This window comes from Oreochromis niloticus, linkage group LG19 (assembly GCF_001858045.2).
Source record: "Oreochromis niloticus isolate F11D_XX linkage group LG19, O_niloticus_UMD_NMBU, whole genome shotgun sequence".
Taxonomy (NCBI): domain Eukaryota; kingdom Metazoa; phylum Chordata; class Actinopteri; order Cichliformes; family Cichlidae; genus Oreochromis; species Oreochromis niloticus.
The window spans coordinates 22,179,127-22,199,555 of NC_031983.2; the positions used below are offsets into that span (position 1 = coordinate 22,179,127).

The following is a 20,429-nucleotide window of genomic DNA, read 5'->3' on the forward strand; positions in this document are numbered from 1 at the left end:
AAACATACAAACAGACATGCCAAGAGCAGCTCACTGGTTGGGTACACACCAGGTCATGAGGGTAAAAGCGAACTGAGGTAGAACTGGAGAGGTGGGAGTCCGTATCCCTGCGGGGAATTAAAGAAAATGAGAACACTGATGAAAGAAAAGCATCTGCTGCACTTACTGTATTAAACCATGATTCATTTCCTGATGACCTCAAACTAAATAGCCAATAGGCTATTTGCTGTGTTTTTGTACTGTACAGTCATGTTTTCCTTTTAAGGTAGGGTTCCATTAAAAGTAACCATTGGAGACATTAGGAACTCACTGCACCGACTAGCAAAACACTACAATCAAGAAAAGGTCAGCTAGCTAACTTGACAAATGATAAAAAGTAATGTATTTATTTCAATTTAAATCAAGGTAAATGATCTTATTTCAAAACTCAAAAAATGCTGACCAAGCAAAAATCATCAGGGCATGTGTTATGGTGTTTAAATCCTTCAAAGCTTAATGAGAAGATTAAGACTCCCTTCACTTTCAGTGGCATTTTGTTAAATGTGAAGCTACGGCCATCAGAAAGCTCTTATTTTATGACAATGGAAACCAGGGGAAAAGGTCTAGCATGGTTCAGAACAAAAGGTAACAGAATCCACCCACGAGAAACCTTAGAGGTGCTGGTAGATGCTTTTGTTTAACCAATCATTTCACAGCTCTTTAGAGAAAACTGCTACCTCCTGATTAAAAATACAAACCCTGAGCTTTTTTGTATCCCGTTGTCTAAAAACCCACAACACAAATTAGGTGATCATTTTGACACTAACCATATGTTATTGGAGGCTCGTCTGGTTGCAGGTTCAAAATTGACCAGCGACATATCACATCCGCCAGCCTCGTATAAAGAGGGAGTGAGCTTTCCTGGAGGCACACAACACAAAGAAAGAGACGAACGGTCAGACCATGGAAATCATAAGCACAGAGTGGCGTCGTCTGTGAGAGTAATTTCATTAAATTACATGTTTATATGTGGAGAATTAGATGGATTTGACAATATTGCTGTATTCATCTGAGCTAATGTGATTATGCAGTGAAAGTGCCTCCTCCCAGTGGCTGTAGGCAAGTCACTCATTTCCTGCTTGGGCTTGACAAGTGGTCAGATTTTTCCTAATACATGTCTGTTGCTTCAGAGTAGTTTTACTCCACTTTTTTGTGTTGAGGTACAAAACCCCACCCAAAAGTTACAGATGTACCAAGCCTTTCTATCAAATCCAAACCCTCCAGTATGAATCCAACTACTATAAAAGAAAGCGGACCTAAAATACCTACGATATTGCAGTATTCATTGTTGTTCAGGTATAGACATAATATTACCATGGTAAAGTTGCTGTTCTGCCTCAGTAAGTGAAACCTCACATGCATTCCAAACACTGAATGTAATGGGGATTAAAAGTGTGGGGAAACGCCATAAAAAAATAAAAAAAGCCAAGCTAGTCATTTCAAATATTTTAAGTAGACTTTCTGCCTCTCAGTGATAGAAATTAGGATTCCTGCAAGACAAAAATCACTTTCAGGAATTTGTTACAGCCCTTAAATGCATTTCTATTCAAGTCATTTCTGTTAAGAACCTGACCGTTTGTGTAATTCATATCCTCCTGAGAACCGAATTAAAGAAAAATCTTTCAGTTTAACTTTTTTTTGGTCCACTACAGAGAACATAATGAATAGGCGGGGTCTCCGGAGGACATGGCATGATGAAATTATCTGAAAAATTTCAAAAGTTAATATACTTCATCTAGTTGTTCACAGACGTTCCATAAACCACATCTTCACTTGAGTAGTCTTATAATCACCTTCACATCTAGAGTGCATAAAAACCTGCATCAGGCCACTTTTAGTCTGTCCCATACGGACAGACAAGACAATGGGACGAGTGCACCGACACACACCGACACACACCGACACACACCGACACACACACACACACACACACAGCATGTCACAAAAGTAATTTGCTTCTAGTTCAGTTATAAGCAGGAGTAATAATCTATTCATCACTGGTTCTGATGAAGAGTGCATGACAGCCCTTACACAACCCCTCCTTTTCCTTGATGTTTATGTAGACATGCTTACGTATAGACATCTATACCAATCTGTTACACTGCTGTCAGCATTGGGGTATGTGCTATGATGTGACCATAAGGTAACATTAATATCCCAGTGAGGTCAAGTATTAGCTACAGACCACAATATCGCAGACAGAGATAAATGGAGCATGGATAATGGTGCCGGGCTTTGACTGATTACAACAGTCCACCGACTGTGGATAATAGTGAAGTGCTATGACTGACGGCCATGGTCATATCTGTGACAACTCTTTGAGCAATTCCAAAATAACAAGCAGCAGCTTCCTAATCAAGCATGAGGAAAATACCACAAAATACAGGTCTTATGACAAAAATGACCAGATCTGTCACCTCTCCATTAACTACTAATCGAATACTCTCTCCAAAGAAATTCTTTCCTAACAGCTCAGCTCTTTTCATGAACTCCCTACCGAAGTCCTCCTGCAAGCTGGTGGCACCAACAGTTGAGGCCTTGTCCTGAGAACCCTCCAGGTGTGCGCTTCCATTCCTGGCCAGCAGGGACGCGCTAGCGCTCAGCACTGTAACCTGGGACGAGGTTCTGGATGGCTGACTTTTCACCTGGGAAGTAGAAGGCTGGGAGGCCTGGCTGAGAGCCTCCTGAAGACTGTTGGGAGGAGAAGGGAAGAAGGGGAGGAAATGAGTGGTGGAGTCCAAGATGGTTGGGGTTGGTATTGCTGGCACATAACGTCAAAAGGTGAGCGGGATATGACGTGTAGTTTTGAAAATGGTGGGATTTGATCCGGAGGCTACAGACTAATTTTTCCCCCTCACACAATAATCATTTTTTGTGATGGTGTCAGACATGGTTTAGTCTGAATGCAGAAATTATTTCTTGTTTCTCAAGTTACAATCATTTATAAAGCGGTGTACCTAACTCCATTCTTTTAATTCTTCTTAGGAAAATCTACTAAGACGTGAATGTCCTGTCAAACTTTAGACGAAGATTATTCTTAATGAAGCTGATAAATTCAGGCCTCTGATTACAACAACAGAAATCAGACTAATGAACGCAGAAGACTCAGAGGATTTTCATCAAAATGCTAAACTCAATTGCTTTCCCTTATAAGGTTGGATTAAGAAAACTACCTGAGAAGGCAAAGGTGTCTAGTGCAGCATAAGTGCATAAAGTAAAAATGTGCTGGAAGTGAAGGGATAGTGAAGGGTGGAGGAATCAGTGAAAGAGGGAATGATTTTGCAAGTTTATTGACCCCTGGCAGGCTGCACGCTTGCTTTTGTTGCTTAAGGCTCAGCATTTAGCAACGTGACCTTGTAAGATAGATGAAAGAAAACAGAGTTTTGCCTAGAGGTGAGTAACTGCTGGCAGTTGCACAAGCAAACGGGAGGGGTTTTAAAGAGACCTCGGAGGAGCTTGATGTGCATCCACAGAAATATATCAGTGGAACATTAACATATTTTTTTTGAGCACCAACACAACTGCTACTTTACATCTCTGAGTGGTTTTCTTCTTTTTAATCATTCTACAAACCGAGGAGTAACAGTTCATTTGTAGTATTCTGCAGGGAAGCATGGAGCACAGAAAAGATTAATCCACTCCAGACAGTACTCTGACTTTCAAGGTGAGATCTCATTTAAAGGGTACTAGAGACCTGCTCAGTTTGACACTTACTAAACTTGTGTAGAGATGTGATTTGCACATGTAATAAAATGAATAAAATGTTGCATCAGGGATGTGATCGGGACAAGCCACAACATTGGAATTACATTACATAAAGGCATTTAAAAAAAGAGCTAGAATTTAAAAGAAAAAGGTGGGAACATTAAGACATCTGTGTCCAGTATGCTGAAAACTGTAAAAACTGGGCTCTTAAAATCTAGAGAAGAGCAACTGGGAGTATCACAGATAATAAACAAACAAAATAAAAACATTCTATCATCACATATTATTATTTTATCATGTCAGGAGTGCAGACCTAACCTGTGACTTTTTAATGATCAATATAATCAGTCTCTCTCTGCACAGAAAGTTCTTTCTGAAGGGCAGAGCAATGTGATACAGCGGGGCGCCTGTATTGCTTAACAAATCATGCGCACATCTGAGAGGAGACGGCGTGTCAGCCAAGTAGATTAGTCAGACCTTGTGGCCTTGTGCCTTTGAATTTCTCAGGACTCCAAGTGGAATTTAAAAGATTGGATGGGATGACAACAGGAGGAAGAGAGAAGTCTTGAGAAAAGTAGGACCAAAGAAACCACATGCAGAGTGGAGAAACCAGTCCAGTCATAAATGATGTGCTGTTTGATGTCATGCACAGCAGAAGACCCAAATCATTGGTGGTGATGTGGGACAGGAAAGAGCGCCACCTGGTAACATGCTCATACCAGGCAACACAACAACAGAAACGACCCCCTGCTCCATTCACGGCGTACCTGAGAGGAGATCCAATGAGGGAGGTGGGTGGGGTGGGGTTACTCCCTGCGTTGTGTCGCCGCCGCACAGCCTGCCGACGAAATGTGCTACGTTCGCGGCGAAATATGACCGTCTCCTCACTTCCTGGGGCTGTCGTGATGAGAGACATCATTGGCCAGTTAGACTGGATAAGTTTCCTCTCTTTATGAGAGCTTTATGTGGACACGGGGACATGATTTTTCCGTGTGTTACGGCTGCTTTCAGGTACATATTAAAACAGTTACAGAGCAACACCAAAACACAAATTAATGACAGTCACTGAAAAATGAACCAGGTATGCATATCCTGCATCTTACTCTCTTAACAAATTGTCTTTCTACGCCTTTACTGTCACAATAAAAGGTACAAGAAAGTATTCCCCGATATATACCAAAATGTGAAATATTTTATGGAGGTGCAATATTTAAACCTTATCTGATGATTTCTGCTGACAAGCACATGCTCTGGTCATGTGGAACTTGCAGGATAATGGCAGAAACAATGAATTTTGCTATTATGGCGCTACTTAATCTGTTATGACCAGCAGCTCCTTTTAGCTAAAGTTAGCACATCTACTAAGTAGGTACAGCTTATTTAGGTCTTATGCTCATCTTCAGATAAAACACTCCAAAGGTCGATGGGTGAAATGCTAAGAAAGTATGCCAAACAGATAAGGGCAATAAAAGCAACAAAATGACACAGCAGTTCAGAGCTAAACTTAAGTACCTCCTACTAAATTTAGTTAGCATTAACCCTTGGGTGCAAGTCAACAAGGAGTGCTGCAGCAGCAAAACCCCCAGTGTATCAAGATGAGCCGATGTTCCTTTTTGTTTGCATGATAAATAATGCACAACTTATTCACTGAAAAAATACTTAAGCTTGCTGCAGTCACAGAGGTAGCGTTTGAATTCATGGGCTTCTTCCAAATCAGCCAAATCTCCACCAACAACCACTGCTGAAAACTTCAATTGCAGTCACAGACTTATATTATAACAGCAATAAAAATCCCTCGACTGACTGTGATATAACAGTGTATAATGAAGTTATAACATGTTTCTAGCCAACCAGTCATATGCCCTGGTATGTCCTGCCTCCAATACTGTATCCAATCCCACGAGGTGTACACTCCAGAAGCCAAAAAATAAGAACCCAGAAAGAGGAGGACTCAGTAAAAATGTGATATATCTGCCTGCAAATTTGAAGAATGTGGAGTATGGAATGTCTATTATACTATCTGAGCTTTACACTAATAAGAGAGCTGCTGCTTGTCTAACCTCAATACAAAGCACACACTGTGCCATCATGCTAACTGTGATCTACACAGGGAACACTATGCTTGGGTCAGAATTGCCACTCCATGGTAACTTACCATGACTACACTGAATGAACAAGAGAGACAGCATCTCGTCCGCAGTTTTGTCTCACGCACTCACTCCCACACAAACACACACAATTTTGAGGCAGCTGGACGACTACACCTAAACAGATTAAAGTTTATCAACTTTACCAGTGTGCTCCTGTTTCGTGTGCCAGAAACCATGAGTATGACTAAAGGTTTCCAGTGAAGCAGTGTTCACTGTGTTCAACAGATATCCAAACCATCACCAGCGATTATTATGCAAACAATTTGCAAGACAGATAAAAACAGAACCAGACTAATAACACTGAATTCTGTCTGCCAGCATAAAAAGTAGACTAGTCATCAATCACTAATGCAAACCACACAGAATGCAATGTGTACAGTACGTTGGAGCTCAGTGTGTGGTACATACCCCGCAGGGAAGCAGCATTAGCATCCTGAGGCTCAGCGAAAGCTGCCTGGTTGGGCAGACTGTTTCTGGAGCGGGTCACCGATTCCAGCTGGGAGGCCCGACCCAGCAGGGATGCCGCATCCAGGACTTCCCCTTCTTTGGCTTCCAAATCTGACTTGGAGGTGGTAAGAGGTCGAGGTCCTGCTGGAGCTCCTAGGTGGGTGGGATCATTAAGGCATGCAGCCGTACCGCTGTCTAAGCTCAACACTCTGGCATGCGTTTTGGCACTGCCTGTGCTTGGAGTACGGCGGGAGGTACGCCGCTTCCCTCCATTTCGAACTCCTGTCTCAGGTTTTACTGTGGTGGAAGAGGAGGAGGAGGCATTGGCTGAAATGTGCTTGGCTTTCAGGGCCCTGTAGTGGCTCTCTGGTGAGTGGCAGGAGCGGGAGGTGGTGCTAGATGAACTGTCCGTGCTTAGGTGCTTGGTGGAGCGGACACTGGAGGCACAGCTGAGTTCACTCTGATCACTGGAATCATCCTCTCCACCACCAGTGAATACAGCACTACAGGGCTTAGCCATAGCACGCATAGAGATGTAATCCCGGTGATGGCTGGCATCAAAGCTGCTTGCTCTTTTCTTTCCAGTCCGCCGGCGTCCACTGCGACCCGCTGACAGAGAAGAAGTCCTCTGAACAATGTTAGCTGAGTTTGGTTGAACGTTGTCTTTCACCTGCTCCTGCTCTGTGACAGCTACACCTGTTGAGCCATCAGCACTGGTCCTGATGCCAGGCTCTTCGGTACACTTGACAGGTTCCACCAGTTCTTGGGTTGCAGATGACTGAGTGTCCGCAGTTTGTTTAGCAGTCAGCTCATTGGCATGTGGGTTTTTATTGGCTTCCCTGGAGGGAAGATTACCAAGACTTCGAGGGCTAATACTAGAAGTCCTGTCGTCTGCAGGAGCAGATACTGTCTCTCCCGTTTCCCGTGCACGTTCATCCCCTGAAAGTGAGAGCAGGCTCTCCACATGTGTAGAGCTGGTCTGTTCACTGTGGAAGCTGCTGACAGTGCTGTTGGTGTCTCTGTCTGTGCCACTGCAGTAACTCTCAGTGGAACCACTACTGCGAGTACTCAGACTCCTCAGGCTATCGGCACTTCGCTCCCCTCCTTGGGACTTTGCTCCTCCGCCAGAGGCTTTTCCACCACCACTCCCTTCCACCTGGTATAGTCCTGAACTACTCTCCCCTGCTTCCTTAGAGGCTGAGCGAGCAACCCTGCGTTGCTCTTTGTGTCTGTAGCACTCTACTCCAGAAGTCGAGGGCACAGCTTGGTCCTGCTGGTGCAGGCGGTCTGCCCCCTCTCTGTCACACAGCCCTGGCCTGTGTGGTCTGGCAGTCTCCAGCTCACACACAGGGTCAAGGCCACCTCTTCTGGGTGGAGGATACAGAGCAAAGTCTGGCAGACTCGGGTCAGGGAAAGCGGAACCTGCCGAGCTAGAGGTCCGTGGCAGACCTCGAGAACGGAGCTCCTTCCTGAAGGTCTGAGATTGCATGGATGAATGAGAGGTCACCTCCGTGTCACAGGAGGAGTGTGATAGGCTGAAGTGATAAGCAGCAGAGTTACAGAGATCCGCAGGCTCCCTGGACAGCTCTGAAGGACACAAGGAGGTTGACGGCTGCAAGGAGGCGAAGGAATCATTGGGAACGAGGCAGTACATCTTTGTGTCTGAGAGCAGATCTAAACGGATACAAAGAAAATATACATTGAGAAAAACGCTGAGAAGTATTAGTAATAGCATAAGTGACTGTGTGTTTACCATGATCATGACTACAGCTCTCAACAAGAGTCAAACTAATGTCATCTGAGGTCCTTCCACAATCTCCTGAAAATATAGGAAAAACAGCTTTTAAGAAAACCATTATCTCTGAAAACCTACACGTAACTGGGCTCTACAGACTACATAACAGAATATTATGAATACAAACTGTGGCTGTGCACTAAGAAATGCTTTTTCTGGGAGGTTTCCCTAATTGTTTATGGGGAAAGGCCACACTTAATGGAGGTATGAGCTAGTCTGAATAGATTCTTTGAATGCTCTGATGGCAGCACAAGATAACAATTGAACAAAGATGTAACTGTTAGGATTTGTCTTGGAAATGAGAGTTAAGGGGTTTTTTTTAGGAGTTGCCATGACTTCCTGGAAGTCTGTGGCAAACCGTCTAAGTGTACAGTAAAGGGGAGGGGAGATTAAAAAACTAAATCCCTGCAGAGCCCTTGTCCCACTTCAGACCATTTAGTCTCATCACAAACTGCCAGCTAATTAGAATGGCATCGAACAGACTCACTGAATTATTCAGGCGACGCAGGCGCCTCAGTCAAACACTCAGTACAATGGCCCCCTAGCACAGCTACAAGTTCAGTTGTTGTCTTCGTCTCTGTGTTTCAATAATGTGCTCTCAGAGAATGACTCCCATGCTGGGTCTTACAATGTATACCACCCCCACCCCACCCACCCCCTTCCCATTTTTTCAAAGCCAGCAGCGCCTGTCGAAAGCTGCCTCATCATGGTGTGACTGTTGAGGTCACAGCAATGCTGAGTCAGGCTGCATGGGGGGTCGGGGGGGGGAATCATGGTTAAGGATGTGGTTCTTCCACAGTCGGAACATGCATTAGTGTTGCAAAGGAGTTTTTAAACCAACCCTACTTGTAACATGTCACTTCTTTCTCTTTTGCTCTTTTTAAGTTGAATAGGCACAGAAGAAAGCTGTGTGGCATATTACCTTTGGCAACTGTTGCTCTTCGATGTGAAGATGCTATCTGAAATTTGAATGAAAAGATAAGTTAAGCTATTTGTCTTTCAAAAGGAAAGGTGGTCAGGATATCAGAAGCTTATTTCTGCAACAACATTTTCATCAAGCAAACTGACAAGGTGTGATCTTTACAGAATATGACATCTCAAAGAAGATGCCGTTTGTGTTTTACAAATAGCTAACGCCTGTGTACTGTCAAAAAAAAAGAAAAAGAAAAAAGTTTTTGGTTTCTCTTCCAACTTGCCACACAGCAGCTGAGCAGAATGTGCAGGCTGATTAGAGACAAGGACATACAGTACAAAGACACAGAACACAGCACCCATGGGGATTCAGAGGTTAAATATATCTCACAGAATAAGGGAGCTAAAGAACTTCGAATATTAAAGGAGATATCAGCCTGACAGCAATATGTAAAAATAAATAAAGAAATAAATCATTCCTAATGAAAAAAAACTCCACGGCATATACACACACAACCCAACAGCTGCTTCCTCTAGTCCACCAACAACAAAAGTAAAATAACTTAGCATGCTCTGCTAAATAGCTCTGCTTACTAGAAGGACAGTACAGATAACAATAAGACAATCTGTAGAAAAAGTATTTTCATGCAATATCAAAAACAGGGTTTTTCTAAAATTCCTTGTTCAAAATTCACTATTGGGACTGTTAGGAAAGTAGTGCTGCTTCTTCTGTGGTTATTTCTTTTAGCATTCAATGAAATGTAAACAAGCTCAGCTGCGATGCGGTGCACTTATACTGGTACATAAACACATTGCTTTCCCCATGCTGTAAATAGGAAATAAACTGCCTGCTGTCTCCCTTCTCTCTTCTCCTGAATATAACACCACACAATTCGCGATTCGCTTTATAGCGGTAGACAGTTCTACATGAGTTGAGTGCAACATTGCACTGTATTACCTGCTCTGCTTACCTGCTGGTTAGACTCCATCCCAATATAGGAGTTCCTGGAACTGCAGTCCACTGGTGGAGTCTCTTGTCGGATGAAGTCTGCCATCTCAATACCCCCTCCAGGGTCCCTTTGCAGACACACAAACACATGCACATCAATGGAAACTATTGAGTTCACCAAGATTGTTCAGCCCTGTTACATGTCATTTATCTCCTTCAGTCAAACAGAAAAAAGATGGCAGCAGCCTCAATTTAGGGAAAAAACACCATGTGAACTTCTTAAACAGGCCTCTATTTGAAATATTTTGCACAGGCTTTCAAATTCCACAGAGAGAAAACAGATGAAAGCATCCATGATTTTTTTTTCTGGGTCTATATTTAGCCCAGACGTGCTTATTTAACCAGATGGTATGTAGAAACAAACAACTTGCCAGGGATATAAATCATTTCCATATGCCAAAACTGCATCATAGCAGGTCAGACAACAAAACAACACTTAAAGTAATCAACCACAACATGTAGCACCAAAAAAAGATACTGGAAAAAAAACTGGAGCAGGAAGTGGGGAAATTGAGTGGGTGGTGGAAGAGGAAATAAAGAAGAAGAAGGAGAAGAAAAAACACCTTAATGAATGTCATCTGAGCTTGTCGGCTTCACTGCAAACTTAAACAACCTGGAATGCTGTTCCAGATGTGTGGGCAAAGCTATGACTGGTTGAGCGGTCTCACTCTCCCTTTCTTTTTATTTTTTGCCTTTCCCCTGTCCCAGCGTCCTGCTAAGCACTGCTTCTGGAATGTGAGTATGAGTCACTTCTTCAAGTCATTTGCAGTAAAAGGCTGAAACCTCAGTGGCTTTTGTTCACTCTGAATGAGAGCTAAACCTAATGTTAGAAATCTGGCATGTGGCAGCTAAATAACGCTCAACTGGTACTAAGGAGCCCGAAAAATATCCCCCACACCATTACACCATCACCACAAGCCAAAAACCACTGATACAAGTTAGGATGTATCAGTGGTTTTTACACCAAATTCTGACACCATCAGCTGAATCTCACAGGGGAAATCGAGACTAATCAGACTAGGTCAAGTTTTTCAATCTTCTGTTGTCGAATTTTGGTGGGCTTTTGTAAATTCTAGCCTCAGTTTCCTGTTCGTAGCCAAAAGGATTGGGTCTTGGTGTGGTCTATCCATTTCAAGGCTTAAGGTTGTGTGTGTGGAGATGCTGTTCTGCATACCTTAGTTTCAATTAATGGTTATGTTAGTAGTTCATGTTGCCTTTTTATCTCCTCTTACCTCTGCCATCAACAAGGCATTTTTACCTAGTAACAAAGTGGTCAGTAAGTGTACTGCTACAACGTACTATTGTTTCTTAATGTTAACACTGATGAAACGTATCCCCCCAACAGGTGGGGATTAATTGAAAGCACATATACACCTGTACTGTTAAAGATAAGTGTAGATTTATGTGGCCAATGAGAAATAATGTTAACATCTTTTTAGTTTATGTTAATGTGAACACTGAAATTATATTTAAATAAGATAATGCTTCAAAATAACTAACCAAATAAGTGCCTGAAAGCATTTCAAGACGGCTGCTGAATAATGACGCTTGCTTCAAGAGCTTTGCCAATATGACAGATCCAATAAATTGGGAGGAAAAGAAGTAATAAAACCCAGTGCATGCTGTGTAAAGCACATGGCAATAACTGTAAAACCTCTAGTTTCTGTCAACTGGTAGCCCTCTGGAGGTTTTTCTTTATCCCTTTAAGGAGTACTCTCTCATTTGGTTTGTACTTTAAAGCAAACATGTGGGAGACATGATGAATCTTCCTGCCAACACTTTCACGCCACTTCACTGGCCTACAAGTGCTGGTAGCGTGCCAAAACAAAACCAACACACAAATGAACCAGAAAATGCAGGGGATGAAACAGACCACTAATGTAAGTAACACTAGTTTTACAGACAGAAAAAAAAACAAAAAAACAAAAAAATCAGCTTCATAGAATTTTATGGCCCAGAAAATGCATCCAACACATTTGTTAAGCTTTAAAGAAAAACACAATATTTCTGGATGAATCTAAACTTAAGTGTTGTCAATATTAATGAGACAGACAGAAAACTCTGCAATGGTTTTTGGAACAGAGCGTGGTAACAGATGTGTTAGCCGAGGAGAAATTAAATGTCACTTAACAGTTTATTTAAAAGTAACTTCCTGAACTGGTGTCAGCATGTTTGGTTTAATAATTTGAAGTCACCCTAAAGCAGCTACCCAGCTAACCTTTGAGTAACGTGTGTGTCCGGAGTGATCACTACTCTAGCCCTCCTTCCTCAGCTCCATTAGATAACGACAGATCACATGATCTTTAAGTGACTTGAAGATCAGTCACACTTTCTGATCACTCATCTGACAGTGCGATTTATTTCTGCTTAATGATCTTGCACATCCTCTACAAAATACTTTATCAGTTGTGCACTACAGTGCTCCATCTCCAGATATTAAATCTGCCATGAGACTATAACATGAACTTACCCTGGGCCATTGCTGTCCTCCCTTCGGGTCACGCCTCCATCATTAGCCCCCTCTGTGCCACCTCTGCTGCCCTGATTCTCCTTAGCCTGATGCTCCACCACCTCCCCCTCATCCAAGGCATAGTGGAGGCGGTAATTCACCGTCTTCAGCAGCAGGAACATGGCAGCAATCACACCACAGTAGATTCCCACTATCACCATGGTTGGCGGTAGGGCCTGGAATTAGAGGAACAAGTAGGGAAAAAGGTTATATAGACAACCCTCTTACGGTTTCATTTTTACCCATGTTACAGCATTTTATATCCATTTTCTTTCCTGTGTTTATCTCAGCAGCCCAGGAGTGATGTTGATTAAATTTGGACATTCAGACACGATGACACATCATTTATAAACCCGTGAACTGGAACCAAGCACTGCCACAGAGAAAATTAGCTCTGCTAAACGCAGCTAAAAGAGATAATTACATTATTGCACCTATTGTCCCAATTATTTATGACACATCTGCAGTGTCTTAAGATTTGATTATGAATTTGTCTGCTTAGTGCAGCTGGCAAGCAGGCGATTACAGAAAGAGGTGACTAGATGGGCTCTAGGCTCTCTCTTGTCCTTGAGATATCCTCCTGCATCTGCTTGTAGCTCTCACAAACAGCAGCAGCACGACTCAAACTTGCGGCTCAATATAAACCACAGAGCTGACCAAAGCATTTCCACTCCAGGAATAGAAAGGAAACCACAAACCTATTTCAAACACCCCAGTTTCTCTATATAGAAGTGAGCACACAGACATTCACAATCATGCCAGCAGTTATAAATGTGCATTTTATGTGTGCAGCACATAAAGTTTGGCAGAATCATTCTGCAAGCAACCTTTTATTGACGTGCCACAGAAAAGAGCACCTTAAGAAAGTAAAGCCGTTTAGGAAACCCGCAAACAAAGACATTTTGAGATGAAAAAACTGAACAAGCAGCTCTCAGCAATATGATTCTGATTCCTGGGCTTTTACACGGGCAAGATCCCTGCTAACACCCTTGTGAACTGTGCTCCTACAGTCACAGCTGGTAGCTTCTGAAAACTGGTGATACCGAAAATCACTGTCGACCGGAGGACAACAAATAGATAAAGATGGGGGAAGGGAAAATAAATTCACTGATTACAGCCTGACACAGTGTAAATATCCAAGTGGACCTTAACCTAAACACAGAATATGAACAAAAGAGCGTTTCGGTACGATCTAGTTGATGGACAGTAGACTGAAACCTCAAGGAGTTAAAGGCTCTTTTGTTAACGTCTCCACCAGAATAAGGTTTATTTGCTAAGAAATGCTTTTGCTTGATGGATAATTTGGATAATTCCACTACACTTCAAATATCCCGTTGCGTTTCCTTAGTTTAATGTGAGCTTACATTGTCTCCGCTCCAGATAATAGACCGAGACCGACCGTTAGTGAGCTGTGGCTGCTAACCTAACGGACAGTTGGTTTGGTTAACTTAAGCTGTCAACAGTCATGACAAATACATAAAGAAATACCAGTCTATGAGGTAAAAAAAATAAATAAAAAAAATAAAATAAAATAAAAAGGAGACAAAGCGGCTCACCATGTACAGCGTGAAGGGGAAACATAGTAGAAAGAGCCAGATGTAGAGATGTAAAGCGTTGACGAACGTATTCTGATCGGGGTCGTAGTACCATCCGCCTGTGATTGAAGCCCAGACCCCCTGCCTCAGGATCTGCAAAGTCTGCGACCCCATGTTGTTTTATCCCCTCCGACGAATCCAGGCGGAACCGACCGACACAACAACCGGGGTGACACGCTGGGGCTAGTCGTCGTTCAACATGACAAACAGCGCTCTGTTTTCAGACACTGGCCTGAAAATCCCCTCTGCAGCCATCTTCTCTCTGCAGCTAGCCAGCCAGCTGGGGCACTGTTCAGTCCTCCACTGAGGAAGACTGCTATCCCACCACGCCCTGCGAGGAAGTTCTTCTTCGTGGCATCGGTACTGTTTACACTAAAAATATAAGACCATACATACAAGCTTTATGCCTTCAACCTTCAGGTATTCACTCTCTCTTATTGGAAAATTATATTTTTTAGTGAGTAGGCATATTTATTTGATTGCGACTCAACAGGGTGATGGCAGAGAGCATAAACGTATGAAATAAAATGTAAAAAATCAGGCACATATATGGAGCTTTATACTAAATATGACTAAATGGCGACACCTGTCGGTTAAAAACAATACCTGCTACATTAAGGATGCAAAATGGTACTCGAATCCTATCCCATTAACAAAAATCCTGGTCCCACATGATGAAATATGGCATGTCTGTTTTTCTGTGGTAACTAGTCAAGGTGGGGTGACCTCCAACCACTTTTGATATATGGTGTTCTAAAAAAGTAAGAAGCCTCTTGTTAAATCATGAATTAACTGCATATTTTTTAGTTCAATTTCACTACTTATACCCAGGTCTGATTACTGCCAGACCGGACGAATTTAGAAATCACCAAAATAAAACCTATTTGACAAACTGAAATAGGTTAAAAGATCTTAAAAAGCAACATATCATGTCATGATCTAAAGAAACAACTGAGAAACAAAGTCACTGATATCTGTCAGCCTGGAAAGGATTACAAAGATATTTCAAAGGCTTAGAAACTCCAGCCAACCACAGTGAGAGCCATTATTCACAAATGGAAAAAACTTGGAATATCGGTGGACCTTCCCAGGAGTGGCCAGCCTGTCAAGGGTTCAATGACTCATCCAGGTCACAAAAGAATCCAGCATAACATCTAAAGAACCGTTTCCTGCTTCGGGACCTGGATGACTTGCTGTAACTGATCGAACTATGAACTCTGCTCTCTACCAGAAAATCCTGAAGGAGAATGTCCAGCCATCAGTTTGTGCCCCAAAGACCTACAACCACCCATATACCCAGATCATAAGAATAATAAGAATCAGGCACAAATACAGTAATGTGCAAAAGTCTTGAGCCACCACTTGTTTCTTTACATTTTGCTTCCAATAAGTAAAAGTGGAAAGTATCACACAAAGCACACAACAAAATCCCCAGAAACCAGATGACGCAGTATGAGATAATCTTGACAGAGAACAGAACAAAAAGCAGCCATCATCCAAAGTAGCATGATATAAAGAAATCAGGGTTGACTCAAGACAGGAAAAACGCTACAGTGCAGCTCTGAGTGCGAGTCTTGATTACAGGTTGAAATAAAACAGAAGAAAAATGGATCAAATAAATGTGAAGCCTGTTAAATGTTAAGAATTAAACAGATCAGAACACATTAATCAATACCATTTAATGTATATAAAAAAAACCATACAAAAGCAGGGCATTTCTTCCGAAGGAGATGAAAGTGTCTGAAATGAACAAGCCATGTTCAGGTCAAGAGGCCATTTGCTTTCCAGATGAGATGACACATCATGTTTGTAAAGCAGACAGCAAATTAAACGATCCTCTGAAGTCACTACAACAGAAACATTAAGATGATGTTGACAGTAAGCTGACACTGATGCTGATGTCAGCTTATCAAAAAAAAAAAAAAATCCTCCCCCACTTCAAATTGCTTGTTTGTGCTACAGCTGCTTGAAGCCTATCAAGGGCACAGGACTAATGCTGCAGCGTAAAAAGAGTCTCAACACTGACATAAACAACTGACTCCTTTTATTTTCAGTATTCTAAAAACTGATCAAATAAGCAGAGAGTTGGGGAGGAATGTCTCAAGTCATTTTCCCAGTGAGTGATGTAGGACTTTGCAGAGCCGTGCGCAACCTTCCCAGTGTCTGACAAATATGGCTGTCACTGTAGTCTTGCTCTTTTCTCAGGAGGTGGTTTGTTAGGTGGAGCTGGAGCAGAGGACTTGGTTGCCTGCTCCCTCTCCTCTTGCTTCACTGTTTCTGCGGGAGGTTCAGGTTCCTTTTTCACCTCAACTGCAAAACAAAAGCCTGTAGTTAAAAGTAAACTCAAGAATTTGGCCTTGAAGGACAGACATTAAAAACTAAACTTAACTGATTTGAAAATTGAAATATTCAGCAGAAAAAATAACTGATGTTCTTTTAGTTTAATCAAACAACATGAATTACATTCTGAAAGTAAAAGCAATGTTTCACATATGAAAATAAATTAATATCTTAGTAATCTGCAGAGTGTTAAGCACTTCCAGACAGACCCTGATAGACTCTTATTATCTATCATAATGATCTATAAACAAAAAACTGTTTTAAATATCATACCTGGAATGGGCTTCTCACCAGGCTTAGGCTAAAAGTTCAGAGAAAAGCAAAACAAAACAAAATCAATACAATTGAATCCTCTTAGACTCAAAATTCAAATGAACAAGCTGGGCAATAGCTGACAGTACCTGATAGAAAGTTGGTGGAAATTTTGACCTAAGGTCCAAAAGGAGTGTGTCAACGCGATGCCTCTGAAACAGAGAGCTAGGCTCCTCTTTCTTCTTAGTCTTTGGTTTGGCTTTTTCTGTACAAGAGATTCATGTTAATCACCTTCTGTCAAAGTCATTATTTTAAACTAAAACAAGGATAACAGGTTCAGACTCCTTCTTTTGTTGCTAGTATTTGTGATCACATCACATGACTGATAATCAGAACTTTAACATCTAAATTGTAAACTGCCAAACTGCTAACCTCTCTCCTCATGGTCCTTGAAGTGCCACCAGTATCCCTTGGATGGGTGATAGCGACAATATGACATGGCCTCATCAAAAGCAGACTGGATTCCATGTACAGCAGAAAGCTAAAAACAGATATAATTCATATAAATAACACTGATTTTTTTAAAATCAGTGTTACACAAACTTATCTTTTACAGAATTACAATGAATGTTTTTTTTTTTTTACCACTCTAGAGCTGATAACTGTTCCCAGGTCTGGAGCCTGATACACGACTCCAGCTATGATGTAGTAATCAGCCAAGGGAACCACTGTAGTATGAACAGAGAAGCAGAAATTCAACTGATGTGAAATGAAGACTTTACAAATCTAACAAATAACGGCTTGAGTGTTATCCAGCTGGACTGCTAATTACCATTTTTATGCAGCTGAAATTTTATACAAAAGACTCCAGTGGTAAACAGTATAAGTAAGTAAATAGAAGGACTGAAACAGACTATAGTCAATCAGACTTTGGAACCCACCTTGCGTCGGTGACTGCCTCTGTTGTTTACGGATTATATAAAGAATTGGCTCCTGAGCATGAAGAAGGATGTATTCAACTCCCACCATCTGACTGTAAATGAGACAGAAGCAACGTTTTCACAAATCGGTAGATGTGGCGATATTATAATAGTATTACTTGTGTGTGTGTGTGTGTGTGTGTGTGTGTGTGTGTTTGGGCTCTACTTGACAATATGATTTTGATCAGAATGTCTCCCTTCATAATACTTAATGTAATATTTTCAAAAATCTTTTCACTGCTCTCTATCCAATTTCCATCTATGAAACAAACTTACTTCAGATGATCCACAGTAAGCCGCTGCATCTTCACTACCTCATTATTGCAGGTACGGTCATAGAAAGGGTTGCTTCTGTCAGAAAAGTACTCCAGCACATTTCCAGGATTAAGACCTGGTACCCAATTGCTGTCCACCCAGGATATCCCGAGAAGGTTATCTGGAAATTAAACAGGCAATCAGTTTATGAAATTATATTATTAACTGATGCTGTCTGAGAAATAACTGTGAGTGCATTTATATGTTAGCGATGAAATGACATCTCAGCTTGACATGGATATTGTCAATACTGAGAGCATTTTATTGATGAAAATGTCTTGTTACACAACTATAGAGATGCCTTCTTTTTGTGTGCATGTGTATGTCTGTCTGTGTGTGTGTGTGTGTGTGTGTGTGTGTGTGGGGGGGGGGGGTGTTGGTGTAACATCTACACATGTTTTCAGTCAATCTACACTTTTATTATTTCTGGGTATGAATATAATTGAGGAACTGAGTCTGTATTAACACTATCTATCCAATAATGAAAATGGGTCAAATGGCCCAAAGGAAACATGAGGGTAATTCTGGTTTCCTGATTAACATGATTACGCTCTTGATAATAAAAGGTTTTATTTCAGGTAATAACAAGACACTCTATTGACAGATGACTTATCTCACAGATGACTTATCTCACTGTGAAAGCTGAGTTCTTCAGCAGATCCGAAATAATGCTAAAACAGAGCAGCTATTTGTATTTCTTGATTTTATATCAAATAAAATCAAACTAAATAATATAGCTTCATCTTTTATATGCTTCTCTATTGCCAGTATATTTATCAGATGTTAGGATACATGAATAAAGATAATGAATAAAGATAACTCAGAACAGCTAAACCGGACCAGTGAGCAGCGTCCATTACCAATTACCAATTATGCAGACATCACTTTACCAAAGATGAATAGCCCACTATACTGTAAAACTGAAAGCTGCAATGACTTGAAGTTGTTTTCTGTTGTAACTACCACCAAAAGTCATTCTAAGGCTCTGGCAGACAGCATAAGCTATGCTAGCCGATATGCTAATAAAAAGCGAAGGAGACGCTACTCGTTAACAGCGTTAGCTTGCAGCACAAACGAATAAGCTTGAAGCTGCAGAAAAAACAATCAAGGAGCTGTTTCGAAGTTATAAATAACATGAGGTTTTTATACTAATTAAACTGCACATCTAAAAAAAGAATATAACAATTTAGCTACCTCTGAAATCCACCGACGCCATGATATAAACAAACTGTCTCCTAAAGATTACGTCTCCGGCGTACTTTGATTACGTCATCGTACTTTTCGGCTGAGAATGTGATTAAGATGAGAAATGCTTTTGCTACAGCAGCTGAAATGGTGGTAAAATACTGCTGTTACTACTACTACTACTACTACTACTAATAATAAAAATAGCAGTACGAATAACAATACTAATAATACTAATAATAATGATATGACAGATATATATGACAGATAGATATATAATGTTAAAGAGGGTGATGGCATGTGGCATGAAAGACTTTCCTCTATCTGTTTTTGTGGCAGCAGAGCTGAATCAGTCTGTCACAAGAGATGCCTTTTAAAAAATTTATTTACAATTTATTCAGTGACCTTCTCTCCACCAGAGCTTTACTAGTCTCCAATTTACAGCCAGTCACAGAGCTAGCCTTTATCATCAGTTTATTCAGTCTGTGGGTGTGACCAGCTCTAAGGATCTCAGCTTTTTTGGAAAATAGTTTAGCTTGTGGATATAGACACCTAGGTATTTCCTGTCCCAGGATAGACACAGTTCATTTGGTATTCCTCTTCCTTCTGAAGTCTATCTCCACCTCTAGTCTTATTATTCACAAGGAGAACTCCTCCCAGACCACTTAACAAAAAATATCCAGTGGTGCTCAGTAGTCCTCCTCCTGCCCATCACTAATACATTCTGTAATTGGCACGGCCCAGAGTTGTACTGAAATTCTTAGGTGTAAAGCATGAGCAGGACTGGAGGCAGCACGGTCTCAGTGGTACTCCTTTGCTGCCCATCACCAGATCAGTCAGCACCACTGCCCAGTCTCACATGTTGTGGTCCATACTCAGTAATCCATGAGATGGGAGCACGTTTACCGATGTTCCCTGTAGCTTCTCTCTCAATTACGGCGAAGAATTAAAATAAATAAATAAATTCACTTTAGAATAAATATGATCCTCCCCACCTACCAGTCATTACTATCTAGAGTGTAATAAGCTGTCTACAATATGCAGATGATTGCACCATCCACTCCCAGATTTTGTGTTTATGCAGACTGCAGAGGGTTAAGAGATGTATTTCACCTGAACGTTCAGAAATAATACAGAATAATGAATGTTTATTCATTATGTATTTAAAAAGTGCATGCATGAAGTGGAGTGCAGGA

The 20,429-nt window shown here is 41.4% G+C and overlaps 2 protein-coding genes across 7 annotated transcripts in view; both read right to left on the bottom strand.

Annotated features, from left to right (window-relative positions):
• Nucleotides 1-14,503, bottom strand: part of pcnx1 (pecanex 1) — a 33,743-nt gene extending 19,240 nt beyond the window's left edge. For 3 of the 6 annotated variants that reach the window (XM_005477464.4, XM_003445418.5, XM_005477465.4), the window contains exons 1-10: nucleotides 14,123-14,500; nucleotides 12,528-12,742; nucleotides 10,020-10,125; nucleotides 9,059-9,095; nucleotides 8,095-8,160; nucleotides 6,303-8,015; nucleotides 4,512-4,641; nucleotides 2,537-2,730; nucleotides 807-900; nucleotides 50-107 (exon numbers count right to left, since the gene is read on the bottom strand). In XM_005477464.4, the coding sequence (XP_005477521.1) occupies nucleotides 50-107; nucleotides 807-900; nucleotides 2,537-2,730; nucleotides 4,512-4,641; nucleotides 6,303-8,015; nucleotides 8,095-8,160; nucleotides 9,059-9,095; nucleotides 10,020-10,125; nucleotides 12,528-12,742; nucleotides 14,123-14,275 (2,766 nt within the window). In that variant the 5' untranslated portion in view covers nucleotides 14,276-14,500. Of the gene's footprint in view, nucleotides 1-49; nucleotides 108-806; nucleotides 901-2,536; nucleotides 2,731-4,511; nucleotides 4,642-6,302; nucleotides 8,016-8,094; nucleotides 8,161-9,058; nucleotides 9,096-10,019; nucleotides 10,126-12,527; nucleotides 12,743-14,122 lie in introns of all 6 variants that reach the window. The other 3 variants (XM_013271476.3, XM_005477467.4, XM_013271477.3) reach the window with 2 other exon arrangements.
• A 1,320-nt stretch (nucleotides 14,504-15,823) lies between these two features.
• med6 (mediator complex subunit 6) lies at nucleotides 15,824-19,340 on the bottom strand. Its single transcript, XM_003445463.5, has 8 exons — nucleotides 19,243-19,340; nucleotides 18,010-18,169; nucleotides 17,695-17,786; nucleotides 17,399-17,481; nucleotides 17,186-17,294; nucleotides 16,903-17,018; nucleotides 16,775-16,802; nucleotides 15,824-16,471 (listed from the first exon to the last, which is right to left on the bottom strand). The coding sequence occupies exons 1-8, from the start codon at nucleotides 19,262-19,264 to the stop codon at nucleotides 16,341-16,343; spliced, it is 741 nt and encodes a 246-aa protein (XP_003445511.1). The 5' UTR covers nucleotides 19,265-19,340; the 3' UTR covers nucleotides 15,824-16,340.
• Between the last annotated feature and the right edge of the window lie 1,089 nt (nucleotides 19,341-20,429).